Here is a 19,424-nt window from a genome sequence, read left to right on the forward strand (position 1 = left end):
AAATATATGATTATATTTTATAACTATTTTTTAAATTAATTTCTAGCTGATTTTATTTTATATAAAAATTTTCCGTGTGGATTATATAATGTAATTAAAACTTTTGACAAAATCTGCCGTTAAAATTTTCTATATTTAAGATTCGATAGCGCATCTTAAGTGAATCATATGTGTATAATTAGAAAAGAATATTTGCGTATTATTTCTTCTATACACTGAGAAATTATTCGATAAATTGTCACTTGCAAGTAGAAACGTGGCATTATGTCACTTTTTTATATGCTATCAGCAAGTTGACAACTTATCAACGATAATAATATATTCATTGTCATAGATAAATATATTTTTAAAATAAACCATTTACATATATAAACTACAAGAGAAGACTTTATCAATATCTTTATAGAATGACATCTCTTACATAAAACAAATGTTAGTAACCCATAAATTAAATTTTAGTGACTATAAATTTTTTTGAAATACTGTCTAGAAAGAACGTAACGTAACTTACATACTAAAATCGTACTTACGCTTGTGTATTACGATGTAGATATGTTGAACGACACGCTCGATTTACAAAGAATGTGAACTTCTTTCCTTGACGACGTTAAAGAACATTAAATGCTTCCGATTTACATCATTGTTCTTGTCAATCCTCTTGCCTTTAATTTAACGTTCAATATAAACACATTTTTTTGTTTATTTTCTCGTTTATCTAAAGTCCTCTATTTTCTTTCTATCTCTTTCTCTCTTTCCCACTCTTCGAGAAACGTAAAGTGCTCGCATGCGCTCTGAAACCGTACGTTCTATTCAAGGTTTCGTATTTTTTCTGGCTTCTTTTGTTAAATGCTACGTTTATAATACAGCGAGATAATATGGCTTATCGTCGGATTATAAAACGATCAATAGATATATTTCAAGTATGATTTACAATATCTCTGGCGAAATCCAAACAAATTGCCGACATCCGGCGCATATCGTAATTGCGCAAAATGACAATGACCAGATGATCGTTCCCGACGATGATTAAAGACTCGTCACTGTTTATTATTTATGTCGCGAATCTGCGTTAAGTGCGATTTTTCGTGTCGGAAATGTGATAATTCAAAGATATCACATGGTCGCACTGCGAGATGAAAATCAGATATATTTCTCTCCCCGGTGACGATAGAAAATCGTAGCTTTATTCTCAGAAATTTTGATTCTGACGACAAATTATTCGATAAGTCATTTGGTGCACGATACTTTTAAATACCATCAAAAATTATTGATAATATTTCCGCTGGAGATATTTCGTGGTTTTCTTCTCCCTATGATGGATTTATCAATAACCGCGATTATCCAGAAAATATAATTTTTTTCCTCATGTCTCTTCTGTTTAGTACTCAGGTAATCGATGATTGACACAGGGTGATTGATGAGTAACCGTTTTCTACGGGATATCTGCGGGAGCTCCCTTGTCCAATACTGATGGGCCAACAACGAGGTAACGGGACGCAGGCGACGATATCGTAGCGGAACGGTGACAGACCGCACACGACTGGGCAAGTTCCTTCAGGTTACCCAGGTATATATATACGAACAGTCGATGTGCACGTGAGTGACTACCGAGCATAAGCTTCCTCGCTGCGTGTACACTAGAAAGAGAGGGAGTAGATAGTGGCGGTCTGTAATGTACTCGATTGGATGTTACTTTGGGATACACACACGATAAACAGTTTGTGCAGAAATTAAAATGGAATTTCGACAAATCCACACTTATCAGTATTTTATATAAGTATTATAGTTTTATACAAAGAATTGGTCCGCATATAAAACAATCGATTCGTGTATGTTAAAAAAAAATTTTTTTTTTTTTTTCATTTATCAAAGCTGCTTGGAAAGTGCTTCAATCATGTAAGATATTTTCTACGATCTATAATCTATATCATAGATATAATCTCTAACTTATCTCTCTTTCTCTTAAAAGAAAGATAGTGGCTCTTGTATTCAATTTATATTGTTGACAGAATTATATGTGTTGTCAAAATGCAAATTTTCATATAAAATAAAAAAAAAATTATATATAATAAGAATTAAATAAGGTTTAATTTATAGATCTTCTAAAGATAAAAATGTGCAATATATGTAGTGTAAAATGATTATATCAAGATCTCTCTCTGAAAATAGAGAATAAATAAATCTGATTTGCAAAATAACACTCGGATTCTTTTAAAAATATATATCTAAATTTTTGCAATGTATTGAATGAATAATCATTTCTTGGATTGACAGAATATCGAAATCCGAATTCACCGAAGTTATATTCTCGAAATATATGTATATATCAACCATACAATCGTCGAATTGTTTTCTGCTTTATGTTTTTTTTTTCTTTACCTAATTCTCGCGAAATTATATGTGTATGTGTGTATCTCCGTTTCTCATTGTACTTTTATCCTCTTTCAAACATTGGCACCCGCGTAATTAATCGATTAATGAAATTTTAAAATCGGCGAATTGCTCGAAGAATCGACACTTGTGTCGATTTCTGAAGAGTACTACGTCAAGTAATTCGTTCCTACTCGCACACGGGTTTCGTAGGGACGTCGGTTATTCGACTGCGATCAGCTCGATTCGCGCCTCTGAACCTCGTATGTGTTCCCTTTCACCTTATACTCGTCCTTTTCCCTTCACAGTGCGAGCTCTCTCGCCGTCTCTCTTTCGTCTCCTTGCAAGAAGGTCTCTGACGGCCTCCCTCCTCCTCTCTATCCTTGATTGCTGCACTGCGATGCAGTTTCTCATTGTAAACTGCCGCTCTTGTTTCCACGTTGCAAGCGGCACAAATCCGTCTTGTCGCGTGCTTTACGTAAACGCTGGCCGAAGAAAATTGAAGGTATCCCGCCGTGCAGGATGTTGCAAATGTCACGCGTTTCAGTTTTTACGGAAATTAGATACCGTCGATACCCCATATCAATCATGCTTAAACTCACTTTATGCTCACGCTTAGAAGCGAGAAAATCGAAGCGTAAATCGAATCAATATGCTCGTCTCACAAAATTACATTGACGAATGTAAAAAATATTTTTTTCGCACGAATTACTGTACAAACAAGTCAATTCGTCAGTCGAAAAAAGAAATAAATCCTTTCGCTTTGCTGCGTTAACGACTTCTTACATAGCTTGTTACGTGATTCTTTGCATTCTCAATATCCAAGTAACTCCTGGCTCTTTCGCGTAACGCAGTAGCATCTTCATAATTTTGTATTAAAAGTCTCTTAAGTAGTTTGGCCAGAACTACTGATCAGCATTCTTCTTGTTTCGTCCCCCTATATTCTCTAACTATTGACCATATGCTTTCTATCGCCCCGAAAATCTGTAAAATAACACAAACCAGATATTACAATAACATATATCAAAAATAAATTTGATGTTTCAAATAAACAATAATTATATTTATAATTATATTATTATTATTTTATAATTATATTTATTACTAATACTCTAATACGATCGATTAATTGAGATTAGAAAGGATTGATAAATTATTAAGTTGATTTTTTTTTTTTTCAAAGATATAAAAAGTTCAAAGATTCAAACATATTTTTTAACAACTTGAAAACAATTAATTTTATACTTATTTAAATAGAAAAACTCTTAAAATAAGATTATATAAATTTCTCAAGGTTTCGCAGAGAATCAAATCCTGCGATTATATTTTTTCGCGTTTTATTCTCGCTTATTATTTCGGAGAAGAATCGCACCAAGATCAGCAGCCACACGACGAAAATAACAACGTTCTTCGCGAACATCGGCCTCGTGGCTTCCGCCCACTTAGTCGTCATCTCGATTAGTATGGGTATCAGCAACATGATCGTCGACATGCCCAAGGCGGACAACAGACCCAGTAAAGGTACCATTTGGGGCACGGCGATGGCCAGTAGCGCTGCGAACCGACAAGGACAACTTACTTCCTGACAATTACATTCAACATTCGTACCATATCGTGACATGCTTACTGGTTCCGATTACGCCACCTAACCGGAGCGAGATTTCGTACAATCGATGATACAGCGAGCTCTTCGTGGCAATTCTCGAAAGGATCATCGGCCACAGGATGCTGATCGGAACGTAGTACGCCAAACCCAAAGTAAACAGCACCGATAAAGAAATGGCTATCTTGACTATCTGAGCCAGGCTGCAATGCGTAAGCATAAAGCGAGTCTGTAAGGCGATAATGAGATTGGCCGTGAATTTCAATTTTCAAACGTGTCTGCGATCGATATGAATTATCGTGGAGCAATATTTTGATTCGTTCAAGAGATACGTTCAACGATACTTGTGATACACAAATTTCACAGAACGAATATTATCGTATATAAAAAAAGATAGATTGATTGACGCTTAAATAGAATTGACGTTGCAACTGAAGACTTATGTTTATAATTTACATTGAAATAATTATATGGTGAGTTGCCTTTATATATACTATTAAAATAAATTGAAATTATATATAATTAAAAAAATGTAGAAATACGCAAACCTTCTCTTACTTCATAAATTCGTAATCATTGAATACGTGTAGAATGTATATATACAATCAAATCAAGAGAATAATTTGATAACGAAATTATAAAATAAGTTACATCATGTTTGAAAAAATATCGCTAGCTACCTATATATAAATGTGATTTAATAAAAAAAAGATCGAAATATATTGATCGCGAGCATCACGATCGATGTCATAAGCCTAATATTATAGATTGCAATCAGATAATTTCTAGAAGAGTACAACAATGTACTTGATATTGTTAGATCGCATTTTTGCATTATCAAATTCAATGCCCCGTGATAATTTGATAAATTAATATTAAGTTAAACCTTTCGGATAACGAAACCTCATCATTATATGCATGCGCAATTCTTTTCTACGGTTTGCTGATTCTGCTTTTGTTAAATTTCGCTTGAATTTATTTGAAAGATTCCCCATAGATATACCGTCTATCATTATGTGACTTTACAACGTAGACAGAATGTATGAAATAAATCAGGAATACTAAACAGATACGCACGACCACGCAAATGTTAAGCGTATCCTGTTCTGTGATCACCGGCTAACACCGGTTACTGCTATTAATTATACAGTTGTCATTTCAAACAGACAGTCGGCATATATTTGTCGATCGTCGAACGGTGATATACAGTTTAATCGCCTTCGGTAACGATTTATTCGCAATTTTTAACGAATGATAAATTCTTCTGAAAAAAGATTCGCGATGATGTAACTTCTGTAAATAAATTCCATTTATGAAGAGTCTGTAAAGAGAGCAGACAGTTTCTCAACCGGAAAATTATAATTGATCAATCAAATAAAATAAATAAATCAAATAAATGATTGATATCGTAATATCAATTAAAACCGAATGAATGGCAAAGCAAGCAATTTGCAAGGCAGAAATTAATACACGTACGTTTCTTCCAATGGCAAATTCTTGATGACGGTGTCGCAGGCATTCGGGTACTTGTTGTAGCCAAAGAAACCAAAAGTCAGGTATATAACAGTGTTCAGCAACATGCTGGCAATTATTAAGCGCGGTAGATGATCGGGATGTCTCATCGTGTTTTCCAATGGCAGATAGAGGGTCATATTGTGTAAGGCAAATAGAAAGATAGCACAATACATGGGCACAGGTAGAATCTCCGTAAGAGCGTTTAGTCTACGAGGATCGGGAATATCGTCGAAAAAGTAATAGAGCGCGATGCAGACACCGAGGCTCAAGAAGAGAGTGCCAATAACGGAGAACGGCGCCAGATATTTCAGGTTCGGCACGAAACCCAGGGCACAGGTGAAGGGAAAAAAGATGACGATGTAAATTCGTGGATTCATCTCAAGGCTCGAGAAAAATTCTATCACCTGGAAATATCGAACATACGTTATTCATCCCGAAATAATTTGTTGTCTTCAAATCAGATATCTATGAGAGATTATGAAACAAGTGAAAACTGTTCAATGGAAAAGTAATGCAAGTAATCACAATTTCTCATAGATAAAGATTTTTTACTTGTTTTCCCAGTTTATAATCTTGTTTTTGCAATAATAAAGAAGCAAAACAAACACCGATAACATAGAATCTATCAATCTATAAAATTCCGATCTAAAATCCCATTCTAACAGATCTTCTTTGATCAAAAAGAAAGAAATTTTACTAAAATTTTCCTTGATGAAAATATCACAATAATTTTTTAATACAAGGCACTGAATATTTCCATAAAAAGTAAACAAGTTGACATTAAATTCATTAAAGATTTTATTTAAAAAAAAATTGAAATTGATTAATGCAAACATTCTACATTAAGTTGATTTTTTTTTTTTTCAAAGATATAAAAAGTTCAAAGATTCAAACATATTTTTTAACAACTTGAAAACAATTAATTTTATACTTATTTAAATAGAAAAACTCTTAAAATAAGATTATATAAATTTCTCAAGGTTTCGCAGAGAATCAAATCCTGCGATTATATTTTTTCGCGTTTTATTCTCGCTTATTATTTCGGAGAAGAATCGCACCAAGATCAGCAGCCACACGACGAAAATAACAACGTTCTTCGCGAACATCGGCCTCGTGGCTTCCGCCCACTTAGTCGTCATCTCGATTAGTATGGGTATCAGCAACATGATCGTCGACATGCCCAAGGCGGACAACAGACCCAGTAAAGGTACCATTTGGGGCACGGCGATGGCCAGCAGCGCTGCGAACCGACAAGGACAACTTACTTCCTGACAATTACATTCAACATTCGTACCATATCGTGACATGCTTACTGGTTCCGATTACGCCACCTAACCGGAGCGAGATTTCGTACAATCGATGATACAGCGAGCTCTTCGTGGCAATTCTCGAAAGGATCATCGGCCACAGGATGCTGATCGGAACGTAGTACGCCAAACCCAAAGTAAACAGCACCGATAAAGAAATGGCTATCTTGACTATCTGAGCCAGGCTGCAATGCGTAAGCATAAAGCGAGTCTGTAAGGCGATAATGAGATTGGCCGTGAATTTCAATTTTCAAACGTGTCTGCGATCGATATGAATTATCGTGGAGCAATATTTTGATTCGTTCAAGAGATACGTTCAACGATACTTGTGATACACAAATTTCACAGAACGAATATTATCGTATATAAAAAAAGATAGATTGATTGACGCTTAAATAGAATTGACGTTGCAACTGAAGACTTATGTTTATAATTTACATTGAAATAATTATATGGTGCGTTGCCTTTATATATACTATTAAAATAAATTGAAATTATATATAATTAAAAAAATGTAGAAATACGCAAACCTTCTCTTACTTCATAAATTCGTAATCATTGAATACGTGTAGAATGTATATATACAATCAAATCAAGAGAATAATTTGATAACGAAATTATAAAATAAGTTACATCATGTTTGAAAAAATATCGCTAGCTACCTATATATAAATGTGATTTAATAAAAAAAAGATCGAAATATATTGATCGCGAGCATCACGATCGATGTCATAAGCCTAATATTATAGATTGCAATCAGATAATTTCTAGAAGAGTACAACAATGTACTTGATATTGTTAGATCGCATTTTTGCATTATCAAATTCAATGCCCCGTGATAATTTGATAAATTAATATTAAGTTAAACCTTTCGGATAACGAAACCTCATCATTATATGCATGCGCAATTCTTTTCTACGGTTTGCTGATTCTGCTTTTGTTAAATTTCGCTTGAATTTATTTGAAAGATTCCCCATAGATATACCGTCTATCATTATGTGACTTTACAACGTAGACAGAATGTATGAAATAAATCAGGAATACTAAACAGATACGCACGACCACGCAAATGTTAAGCGTATCCTGTTCTGTGATCACCGGCTAACACCGGTTACTGCTATTAATTATACAGTTGTCATTTCAAACAGACAGTCGGCATATATTTGTCGATCGTCGAACGGTGATATACAGTTTAATCGCCTTCGGTAACGATTTATTCGCAATTTTTAACGAATGATAAATTCTTCTGAAAAAAGATTCGCGATGATGTAACTTCTGTAAATAAATTCCATTTATGAAGAGTCTGTAAAGAGAGCAGACAGTTTCTCAACCGGAAAATTATAATTGATCAATCAAATAAAATAAATAAATCAAATAAATGATTGATATCGTAATATCAATTAAAACCGAATGAATGGCAAAGCAAGCAATTTGCAAGGCAGAAATTAATACACGTACGTTTCTTCCAATGGCAAATTCTTGATGACGGTGTCGCAGGCATTCGGGTACTTGTTGTAGCCAAAGAAACCAAAAGTCAGGTATATAACAGTGTTCAGCAACATGCTGGCAATTATTAAGCGCGGTAGATGATCGGGATGTCTCATCGTGTTTTCCAATGGCAGATAGAGGGTCATATTGTGTAAGGCAAATAGAAAGATAGCACAATACATGGGCACAGGTAGAATCTCCGTAAGAGCGTTTAGTCTACGAGGATCGGGAATATCGTCGAAAAAGTAATAGAGCGCGATGCAGACACCGAGGCTCAAGAAGAGAGTGCCAATAACGGAGAACGGCGCCAGATATTTCAGGTTCGGCACGAAACCCAGGGCACAGGTGAAGGGAAAAAAGATGACGATGTAAATTCGTGGATTCATCTCAAGGCTCGAGAAAAATTCTATCACCTGGAAATATCGAACATACGTTATTCATCCCGAAATAATTTGTTGTCTTCAAATCAGATATCTATGAGAGATTATGAAACAAGTGAAAACTGTTCAATGGAAAAGTAATGCAAGTAATCACAATTTCTCATAGATAAAGATTTTTTACTTGTTTTCCCAGTTTATAATCTTGTTTTTGCAATAATAAAGAAGCAAAACAAACACCGATAACATAGAATCTATCAATCTATAAAATTCCGATCTAAAATCCCATTCTAACAGATCTTCTTTGATCAAAAAGAAAGAAATTTTACTAAAATTTTCCTTGATGAAAATATCACAATAATTTTTTAATACAAGGCACTGAATATTTCCATAAAAAGTAAACAAGTTGACATTAAATTCATTAAAGATTTTATTTAAAAAAAAATTGAAATTGATTAATGCAAACATTCTACGTATAAACGTAAAATTTTTCATTCATAAAAATTGTCGATTAAGGCTCGCAATGCTCTTTTGCATCCATCCGACATGAGAATCACGGCGTTGTTATACCTGTTGGAACGACGTGGCCACGTATAAGATGTATATCACGGCGGCCTGAAAGTGTACGAAGCAAATGATGACGTTGGTAACTACGCCGAATAGCCTGGCGTACTTTCGAATCCTCTCCGGACCAGTCTGGAAGGAGAACTGCGCCGTTTTGGCGAAGTCCAGCATGGGCACACGATTGCGCCTGCATAACGCCTGAGAGCACTGCACCTGTACACCGAAGAGAGAGCCTGTCTGTGCATTCGGAGATGAGGGAACTTCCTTACCTTCTATCACACATATTATCTCATCGACAATGCAAAAACAATTGAGTCATAGCGAAAAGGGCAGGTGTCATAAATGAGAAAAAGAGAGAGACAATAATAAAGAAGCAAAACAAACACCGATAACATAGAATCTATCAATCTATAAAATTCCGATCTAAAATCCCATTCTAACAGATCTTCTTTGATCAAAAAGAAAGAAATTTTACTAAAATTTTCCTTGATGAAAATATCACAATAATTTTTTAATACAAGGCACTGAATATTTCCATAAAAAGTAAACAAGTTGACATTAAATTCATTAAAGATTTTATTTAAAAAAAAATTGAAATTGATTAATGCAAACATTCTACGTATAAACGTAAAATTTTTCATTCATAAAAATTGTCGATTAAGGCTCGCAATGCTCTTTTGCGTCCATCCGACATGAGAATCACGGCGTTGTTATACCTGTTGGAACGACGTGGCCACGTATAAGATGTATATCACGGCGGCCTGAAAGTGTACGAAGCAAATGATGACGTTGGTAACTACGCCGAATAGCCTGGCGTACTTTCGAATCCTCTCCGGACCAGTCTGGAAGGAGAACTGCGCCGTTTTGGCGAAGTCCAGCATGGGCACACGATTGCGCCTGCATAACGCCTGAGAGCACTGCACCTGTACACCGAAGAGAGAGCCTGTCTGTGCATTCGGAGATGAGGGAACTTCCTTACCTTCTATCACACATATTATCTCATCGACAATGCAAAAACAATTGAGTCATAGCGAAAAGGGCAGGTGTCATAAATGAGAAAAAGAGAGAGAAAGAGAGAGAGAGAAGTTTCCTTTTACCTCTTATTAATTGCTATCGCGTTTTAAATTAGCGATAAAATTTCGAAATAAAAAGTTTTGCCTTCCGCATTATCTCACGTACGACGGTGACGGCCGTGTGAGTGCATAACCCGCCGACGACGATGCCGCAAATGATGGACATCACATAGCCGGTTCTTCTGAAAGCGTGGGGCAGGAAGAGTATACCGGTGCCGATCGCGCACTTGAGCAGATGAACGAAAGCAGCGAAATCTCTGTAATAGTTTTTATCATTGATATTACGAGTGCAATCTTCCTGTTTATTTAGCAATATTTTGATAATACTGCACGATTGTATAAATAAGATAATATTTAATCGTAAATACAAACTCGTTAACTTACAATTAGTTTCACGAGATCCGTTCTGATAAACATTTTTTTCACATTATTTGCCATGATTATTCGACGAATATTTGGCAAATAAATCTGATCATAACACATTATTTACTATATCAAATTTTTGATGTAATTGAAATTACAGTAATTATTGTACATTTTAGAATCAAATAATGAATTTAATTAAGAGTTCACTGATAATAAGAATAAGAATATGATTCCAAGTAATATGTTGATAATTTTGTCACAGGTGAAGCTTATTAGGCAATAATATATATATATATATATATATATATGAATTAATAATATCTTATTATACTTTGAATTTATATCAAATAAACTCTAATTTATATGGCGAAATCATTTTCTAATGTGCAGAATGTGATAGATATCGTTTTCTATTGTGTGATTGTATCATAAAAAATATAGAGAAATAAATAATATAAATATATAATAATATTTTTACTGGATTGATTTAAATTTCTTAATTTGATTCAATCCGGATCGTTAATTTGCAGCTTATGGTTTAGAATTAATATCAAATAAATCTTTAAAAAATCAATAACAGTAGAAAAAAATATAAAACTTATGTACGAGGTCAGAGGTGCGGATGGACGATCGGCGAAAGGATTGTATTCTCCCTCCTGGATCTGCGAATGAGCTTGGGTACCCTCCGCACTCTGCTTCATTGGGATGTGACAGATCTGTTGTCATTATAGATAGAGAATATAGATATATATATATACTACGAAATACATATCTTAAGGTGTAACAAGACCTCTTGAGTTGTCTCACTTGATCATATCACGCGTTACTTGGAATTCCGCAAGGTCCGCCGTCGTCGCTGGATCTCTACAATAATGCGAAGCATCCGGATCTCTCGCTCACTCGCGATGCTCTCGGCGAACTGATGAATGATAAATTATCTATTAACCTGTTTGCACGGCATTCAAAGTTATTAACACTTTTCCTAGTATAGAAAACCGTTTAACAGGGACAGTATCTAATTCCGTAGAAAACGCGCACACTTGATCGTCGAAAAAACGCGGTGGTTCAAAGTGCGATTGAAAGATAATATTATAATTGGTAAAATTAATTGGTAATCTCGAATTTGACATTTACATTCAAGGAATACGAAGTTTTCTCGATATCGATATAAAATCGCTTATATTCTCTGAAACTGAATAAAGAAGCTGAAGCTGAAGTACACTATACATGCCTGCAAGGAAATCCTACATGCTTGTTTTCTTGGTCAAGTTTCTGCGTGTGAATTTCAATCAGGAGTTTAAGCGTGCATAAAACTTGGGATCTTCTTAGAATTTTTAAGAAAATTATGCATTCTTCCGTAAAAAACGAAGCAGTCGTTGCATGACAATCAATGTATGCTCGCCGTTTAACGCGAGCGACAGTGCGATAATATTGTCGCATTGAGCTGTACTGTTATTATGGAATATAATTGTTGTTCCAACAATTACATAGTTGGACAAAGAATTACGCCTGTTGCATGCATAATTCTTTGTATATTGCATAATATTGCCTTGGCTTCTCTACCGTGTTAAACTTGGAATATTTTGCTACTGCCGTACTACACATGCAGCACAAATGTATTATTATAATGTATTTTTATTTAACTATATTCACAAGAGTTATGTACAAAGTCAGGAATGTAAAAAAGTCGCTGCTGCTCGAAATCAACAAAAAATTACATCGAATCAATGTTTTCCAAGTAATTAATTGTTGGAATGCAAATGTGCCGTTTCGCGCACGCGTTATCAGGAATTTTCAACTGCATCGACGCGTCGCGACGACAGGAAACGTATCACTTGTCACTTGTAATCACATAACTGAAAAAAATAAAATATAATAATAAAACAATAAAATATAGATAAAATGCAAGAATAAAATCTCAACAAATAAATTTTTTCATTATTGCACATTGGCAATTTTTCTCTATCAGAAGTAGTATCTGCTATGATTGATAACGTTCTAGATCGATCAATGAAAATGAGTTTTGACATAAATTTTGTATGATATTAAAATATATATGTATATAAACATTTTACGTTTATATATGTAATTAATCGTTTTAAAAATATATATATGCAATAAGATTAATCTCAAAATTATCGATATATTATACCATATCTAAAGCTGTCATATTTCACTGAAAGATTTCAGCGTATTCTCGTATATAAATATCAATTCAGATAATTAGTGATTATATCGCAAAAGATAAAATATTGCAACCGGTTTCTTAATTTCTTAATATGACGAAATATAATATGTGTCTTGCTGCAGAACTGTTCTTTTTTTAATTGTAATGATCGGTCAAACTCCTAAAAATAGCATGAGAATTAATAATTGAAGATTAATAAATAAATAAATATCTTTAGGTAATTTCATTTTATTAATAGGATCACATTATCGCAGATTCGTTATAGATAATTTATTTACATCGGAGCTATTTAAATAAATCGCGACGTCATCTATATACAAATGTGTCGGTGTGTGTATATATATCCGTAAAACAATAATTAATAATTCCTATAATGATAAGACATATATCTAGACACTAGATAAAATATAATACAGTGACAGCGTTTTGCTTAAATAACTATCGGGTCGGGAGGCTGCTGTACCGTTGCAGCCGATTTATACGCTCTTTCTCGATATTACGCTCGTTAATTAAAGGTATAAAAATAATAGCCTCCAGTCGGCAGCGCGTACACTGATGTGGGCACCAGAAAATCCACCGACTGTACGAATAACAATAATATCTGAGCATTCGCGGCGTTACGAACCCTCGTACGAAAAAAAGAAGATAATGAAAAAGAGCAAGATTCACCGAATGCGCATCGGTCTTTCTGTTCATTTCGCCGCGCGTAAAAACGATTAGGCGCTAATAAAATAATAAGTAGAGTCCGTCAGTCCTGTGGTTTACACCTTAAACTATATGTTAATCACATGTTTTGCAGTTTATTTATAACTAGGATCACAGGCTCCATCTGTGATTATATTATTCAGTGTTCACAATAATTGTCATTGTTAGTTATAAATAATTAAATCGGTTGTTTCTTGAGAAGCGAGGAACTGTGTAGTATATAGTGTTTCCCCGGAGTCGCGAGCTACACGAATTAAAATGCGATTCCGACGAATAGTTAATTTATAATTAACTCCGACGAGCCTCAACTTCCCTATGACGAGTAAAGATCAACATTGCTCACTCTTATCACTCTCGAGTATGGTATACATTTTGCGAACGAACAACGCAAATAAACAGCGAAATTAAATATAAACTTTCTTAACATACCGTGCAACATATGAGTGAATCGGACGGAACATAAATCGAACGTTCTGTAGGTATTCGATGTTCGTGCCCTCAATGTATATCCGTTAATTGTATCTCGTGGACGAGCGCGCGATAATTAATGTTTAAACGTGATATGTATTATATTCAAAAGAGAATGCGAACAGTGCACTCGATATATTTCCGAAGTCGATGAATTTCAGTATCACCCTCATTTTCTGAATTTCAATTTTAATGTAATCCGCTTACCCGTAGTATACACAAATAATGCTTTTCGTCAATTACAATCGTCATATATCCTTATTATTACAATATATGCAATAAATAAGAAGACAATTATAACACAGATTCAAATCGAAGATACAAATGCTAAATGGAATATAAAATTGCATCTTGAACATATGGAATGTGAACTATCGACTCTGGTATTCTCTGTTGCGAGTTAATAATCTGATTGGAACTTAGCACATACCTGAGTGCTAACGACACTTTTGCTAGACGCAATGAGAAATTTTCTGTTAAAGACCTAATAATATTCAATAATGTAAAAAATACACAAGACTAATGATATATAAGACACGTAGATACAAAATCAACAGAATTGCAGAGTACTGTTACTGAACAAGGACCAAGTAATTGAAAGTTTGATTAACAAACTCATTCTTGATGTTGGTTAAGTAAACCAAGTTCTTCATTTATACGGTATTAGAAAATATAATATCAAATAATATAAAAAAATATCAAAATGAATAGACACAAATGTTCGGCATTGCCTTTACTAATATATACAAAAAATTCTATAGATATTAAAAAAAATTTTTCTTGATTGATATGAATTAGTATACCTTTCAATATAAGTTAGGTATATGTTTCATATAGTTACGAGAAGTCTGGATACAATAAAAGTAATATGTATTTTTGTAGAATCTCGTTAAAAGATGTGAAATAATTTTTGATTATGTCTCTGCGTTTTTCTTTTGTGCTATAAATAAACGTGATATATTTATACAAATTCGAAATTTCGACTATATTTCTATATCGCCAGTGAAAACATAGCATAAATCTTTTCGCAATTATTATTATTAGCTATGTCAGTTCTATTCGTTACAAATTGATGCACATTCGCAAGACAAGTCGATATATTACTTTTGATTAGATAAGATTGCTAAAGTATTTTTGCCATATTACAAAGATGTATGAAATGCTTTCTAAATGCAACTTGAGAAAAGTATATAATAAATCCTGTAGTGAGAAATAGTATTGTATAATATATTTCAATTTAGAAACACACCGTTATGGATTTTTCTCGTTTAGAATTACTGTAAGATGTTTAAAAAAAAAAAAACCATTAACTTCGATATTAAAAAGGCACGGAATAAGGGTCATTAGGAATGCGAATGTCATTCTTTCAGCGTGTCGTATTTCCTAAATGAGTGTGCGCCTACATTCTATTATTTCTACATTCGCATATTCATCGGTGACATGATACGGATAAGACCGCATGTCTGCAGAGCCAGTTATCCAACATAACATAATAAAAAGAAGCCAGAACAACTTGCTCGCTACGCGACTCAACCCTATTTGTTCCATAAATCCGACGACGCAATGTCAACGATTACGCGGCACTTATTCCTCGCTTGAAATTGGATGACATTCGAGCGAATCGCATTCGGCCAGAGCTTCACCGCGTCGCAAAGGGAACTCGTCGGTTAACAGGCTCTCCGGTACCGTAGCCGCCGAGTTAATACTGTCGAAGTAATGATGAGGCCACGCGGCGCTTGTACGGAAGCGCCTGGTGGGTGAACCGATTATGAATTCCACCCGCGTGGAACCGGTGACGGACGATGTCTCTTGATTCAGGGAGTCTGGATAGAGCGATGAATCACTGTGCCGGAAACTGCTGTTGGTCGAGCACCAGGAACTTGGTGGTTCGGTGCAGTTCTGAAAAATATGCGTATTAATTAGTTTAGTCAGTTAGACGAATAAACCGCACCCTGCTGTTCTATTACAAGCGAGAAAATTCTCCCGCCAAGACTACAATCCGTGTCGTCTTGAAAGTGCATGTGATAAAAATAAATTTTATATTAATACCCAAGAATTTGGAACAGCCAGTAGAACAATCAATTTCTGTGTTTGTAGAAAATTATAGATATAAGATGATAAAAATCTGCAATTAATTGTAGATACCGATTATTGATATCACTGTCTGTTTTAATGCTGAGGTATCAAGATGTCATCCCATATTTATAAAACATGTTGTATGGGCCAAAGTAAAAATCTCATATGAAGCAGTTTTATTGATAATTCGAATTCAATCATATTGTAAAAATGTTAACGTACGTAAGAATCGTAATAATCAAGAGAGCGTCTCATGGAATTATATTTGCGAATGTATGGACGAATATATCGTAAAATATCATAAAGCATCGTTCCGCGCGCGATATTGCTGGACATGAGATGGACAATGAACCGCAAGGCCAAGCAGGTAAGCGTGTGCTCGATTCATTTTCCTTCAAAATCGCGCTGTACGACTGTAGTAGATCGCGACTGCGACGGCTCTCTCGGGCTTTTACATCCGCATACAAGCAACGCTAGCAAATAAGATCAAACTTCAGCAAACGAAAAGAGCAAACCAACTAAACACACAAACGTATGAGCGGAAAGGATGGCTCGCTGGCGCGAGGTGAATGCTCATGACGATCGGAAAGATGCGTGCTAAAAGAAATGTTGACTCTCTACATCGTGAGAATAACAAATGCTTGAAAATATGTACTGGCGGAACCAAGGGAGTGTCGAGGTAAATTGGACATATGTGTCGGATCGAACGTGTATGGTTGTGTGCGTTTTTATGGGCGAAAGGCAAATTTGAAATTGTCTAAACGTGCCTAGAACGTCTTTTACTTTTATCGAGCGGTCGGTCTTATTTCAATCAAATTTCATCGACAAAAGCTCGTGTTTGTCGCGACGAATGCATAGACTTTGAATAAATATTCCACGATCGGCCGCGCATGCATGGATCTTGCAAATAAACGATCGAAAGAAGAGAAAAAGCTGAAAATTCAACGAGCAACCACGATAACCCTTTATCACCAAATGCGATATATACCGATACAAAATATCGTATACTTATTTCATTTTACGCTAATTTCCAACATTTTTGCTACGGATTGTTAGAATCTACTTTTAAAGTTGCTTAGGGATTAGAAAACTAAAAAAATATATTAATTTCCATTATATACTTTAGTCTAAATTTAATATTTATGGAATTAGCATTCTTTCTTGAAAGAGAGAAATAAAGATAAGAATCTCTAAATGCTGAACTTCATGATAGCAGACTAACTTAATGAATAGTCCGTTTATATTAACTCTACGTCCAGGCAAAAAAATCTTAGCATATTAAAACTGTTGTTATACATTCCGAAAGCTAAAAGAACTCTCACGTAATAAATATTCGCGGGCATAAGCATTTTTACTAATACTCACCCCTGGGAGATTTAACTACGGGTATGTGCGCATGCTAAAATCCAAGTGAAAACGTTAAAACTAAGGTGTACTCTATTGGTGTAAGCTAGGATACATGAAAGTGGATTGAAAAGGCAGAGGCTGCAGCTCACCACATCCAAAAGAGAAGCATCGAAGCAAATGATAATAAAAGAAGCATAACTTACGAGAAAAACCCGGTGGCACGCGAGAAGGGGCCATTTTCTTTCTTTATTGGACCGCCGGGGACGGGCTCGAACGCACGCTCGCCTGCCCTCCAGGTCAGACTGATTTCGGTATGGTGGACGGTCGGGCGGGCAATTGATGGTTTTAATATAAGAATCTCGGTCGATTCGCTCACTCGAGTCTCTGCATGTATTGTTAGAGATGTGTTTTTCAGGAACATTGGTTTACTAGGCAAAGAGTGGTACGTTCTCAGCGAAAACAGAAAAGTTCCGTCTTTGTATGATCATACATTGGCGGTACCGTGTCTCGAAGTCCGTGGTAGAGATAGGAGAATAGAAAAAGGATGTAATGAAAAAAGATGCCGTGGGAAAAACGGGGGGAAAAATGACAATGTTGCATACATCTGTCTGTATCATCGCAAGAAATCGGACCAGATATAAACGTAAACATATGTATTTTCTTAGTATCACCGGTTGATATAGTCACGTTTATTGTAATTACGGTTATTGTACGCGATGTGATGTAACAGTATGACAGTAACAGTGATCGTCATAATGACGAGAAATATAAAAGTAAGACAAACAGACAGTGTAGAGAAATTTATTGTCAAGTAGAAATGATGGTAGAATAGAAAGTAGATAGTCAATGAGAGCGACGCCATTTAATCTGTCTAGCCAAATTTTGATAAGCTTAAAATAAATCCAGACCGAGATGGGACTGTATCAGAAAGAAATAACGGTTTCTGGATCTTACTATAAAAGCAAGACAATAGTTTTCCAAAGGATACGCTGTTAGAGACCGTGATTGTGTCTAAGAGGGGAGGGGAGAGAAAGAGCAACTGTGGTCTGTCGTTCATAGGAAGAGAAGGCTTGCCGAGAGCTTTCTACTATACCGGGCCGTTGGACAACGGTGACTTCAGCCAGCTGCTCCAAAAGAATTGCTTTACAGGTCGTACCTTGCCGTTTTCGGACGCATCGACAGACGTCGCCGCGCGCGCCAGGCTGTGGGAACGGCGCGCGGGAGCGGGCGGTCGTCGGGGAGGGGTATTTGTCGTAGGTGAGGATGTGCTGAGGTTGTTGTTAGATTCCAACGAGTCACGGGCACGGGATAGCGAGGAGGATTTATTTAGGGAATCTCGGCTGGAATTGTTACGAGGCAGGGATCGGTTATTCAGGGATGACTCCCGATTTGCTTCCTTATTGCCGCCGCCGCCGCCGCCGCCGCTGCCGCCGCTACCATTACTGCTGCTGCTTCCGTTGCCGCCGTTCTTGGACAGACTCCTATTGCCGAGTGAATCCCGGCTAGAGTCGCGTGCTTTCGATAACGATTTGCCGCCGCCGTGGCTGTCACGACTAGAATCACGCGGTGGTCTCGTCAGCGATTTGAGCGATTCCCTGCTGTCGTTCCTGCCGTGACTAGATCGCGGTGGCGCGATCGTAGTCGCGCTTGTCGTAGGCGTCGTCGACGACGTCTTGCCACTCGCGCTGCCAGGTAAAGGTATACGACTAGGACGCCGCCGTGGCGACGGTTTGATCTCTACCGGCTGATGATGATCTCGCGCGGACTCCGTACTGCTACCAGGCTCGACGCCGCTCTGCTCGCATCTGGGTTGTTCCAGATCCGCTTCTGGTTCGACTTCCGTCGGTGGTCGTTGCTGAAGGCGTTCTAACACGCGCACTCGCGCCCGCGTGCCTTCTAATTCGATGTTTCGTTCTTCCAACTAAAAATATATATTAATAATATATTATAAATAATTATAAATATATTATAATACTG

General features: G+C 36.0%; 3 protein-coding genes across 3 annotated transcripts in view; all 3 read right to left on the minus strand.

Moving 5' to 3' along the window:
• The window catches only part of LOC115236071 (proton-coupled amino acid transporter-like protein pathetic), a 20,829-nt gene extending 9,450 nt beyond the window's left edge, over positions 1-11,379 (minus strand). Inside the window, exons 1-5 of the mRNA XM_029808266.1 lie at positions 11,270-11,379; positions 10,404-10,554; positions 9,941-10,147; positions 8,254-8,696; positions 6,802-6,980 (exon numbers count right to left, since the gene is read on the minus strand). Of these exons, the coding sequence (XP_029664126.1) occupies positions 6,802-6,980; positions 8,254-8,696; positions 9,941-10,147; positions 10,404-10,554; positions 11,270-11,364 (1,075 nt within the window). The 5' untranslated portion in view covers positions 11,365-11,379. The remainder of the gene's footprint in view (positions 1-6,801; positions 6,981-8,253; positions 8,697-9,940; positions 10,148-10,403; positions 10,555-11,269) is intronic.
• LOC115236070 (proton-coupled amino acid transporter-like protein pathetic) lies at positions 757-4,435 on the minus strand. Its single transcript, XM_029808265.1, has 4 exons — positions 3,998-4,435; positions 3,743-3,924; positions 2,380-3,354; positions 757-1,637 (listed from the first exon to the last, which is right to left on the minus strand). Exons 1-3 carry the CDS (start codon positions 4,191-4,193, stop codon positions 3,283-3,285), a joined length of 450 nt encoding a protein of 149 aa, XP_029664125.1. The 5' UTR covers positions 4,194-4,435; the 3' UTR covers positions 757-1,637; positions 2,380-3,282.
• Positions 11,380-13,063: 1,684 nt separating the features above from the next.
• Positions 13,064-19,368, minus strand: LOC115236069 (uncharacterized protein DDB_G0280205-like; the record flags this gene model as incomplete). Its single annotated transcript, XM_029808264.1, has 2 exons — positions 13,064-15,923; positions 18,604-19,368. Coding segments are annotated over 2 exons (1,080 nt in total), but the record flags the coding sequence as incomplete, so codon positions are not given.
• Between the last annotated feature and the right edge of the window lie 56 nt (positions 19,369-19,424).

The sequence above is a fragment of the Formica exsecta genome, unplaced genomic scaffold (genome assembly GCF_003651465.1).
Source record: "Formica exsecta isolate Colony F162 unplaced genomic scaffold, ASM365146v1 scaffold243, whole genome shotgun sequence".
Lineage (NCBI taxonomy): Eukaryota > Metazoa > Arthropoda > Insecta > Hymenoptera > Formicidae > Formica > Formica exsecta.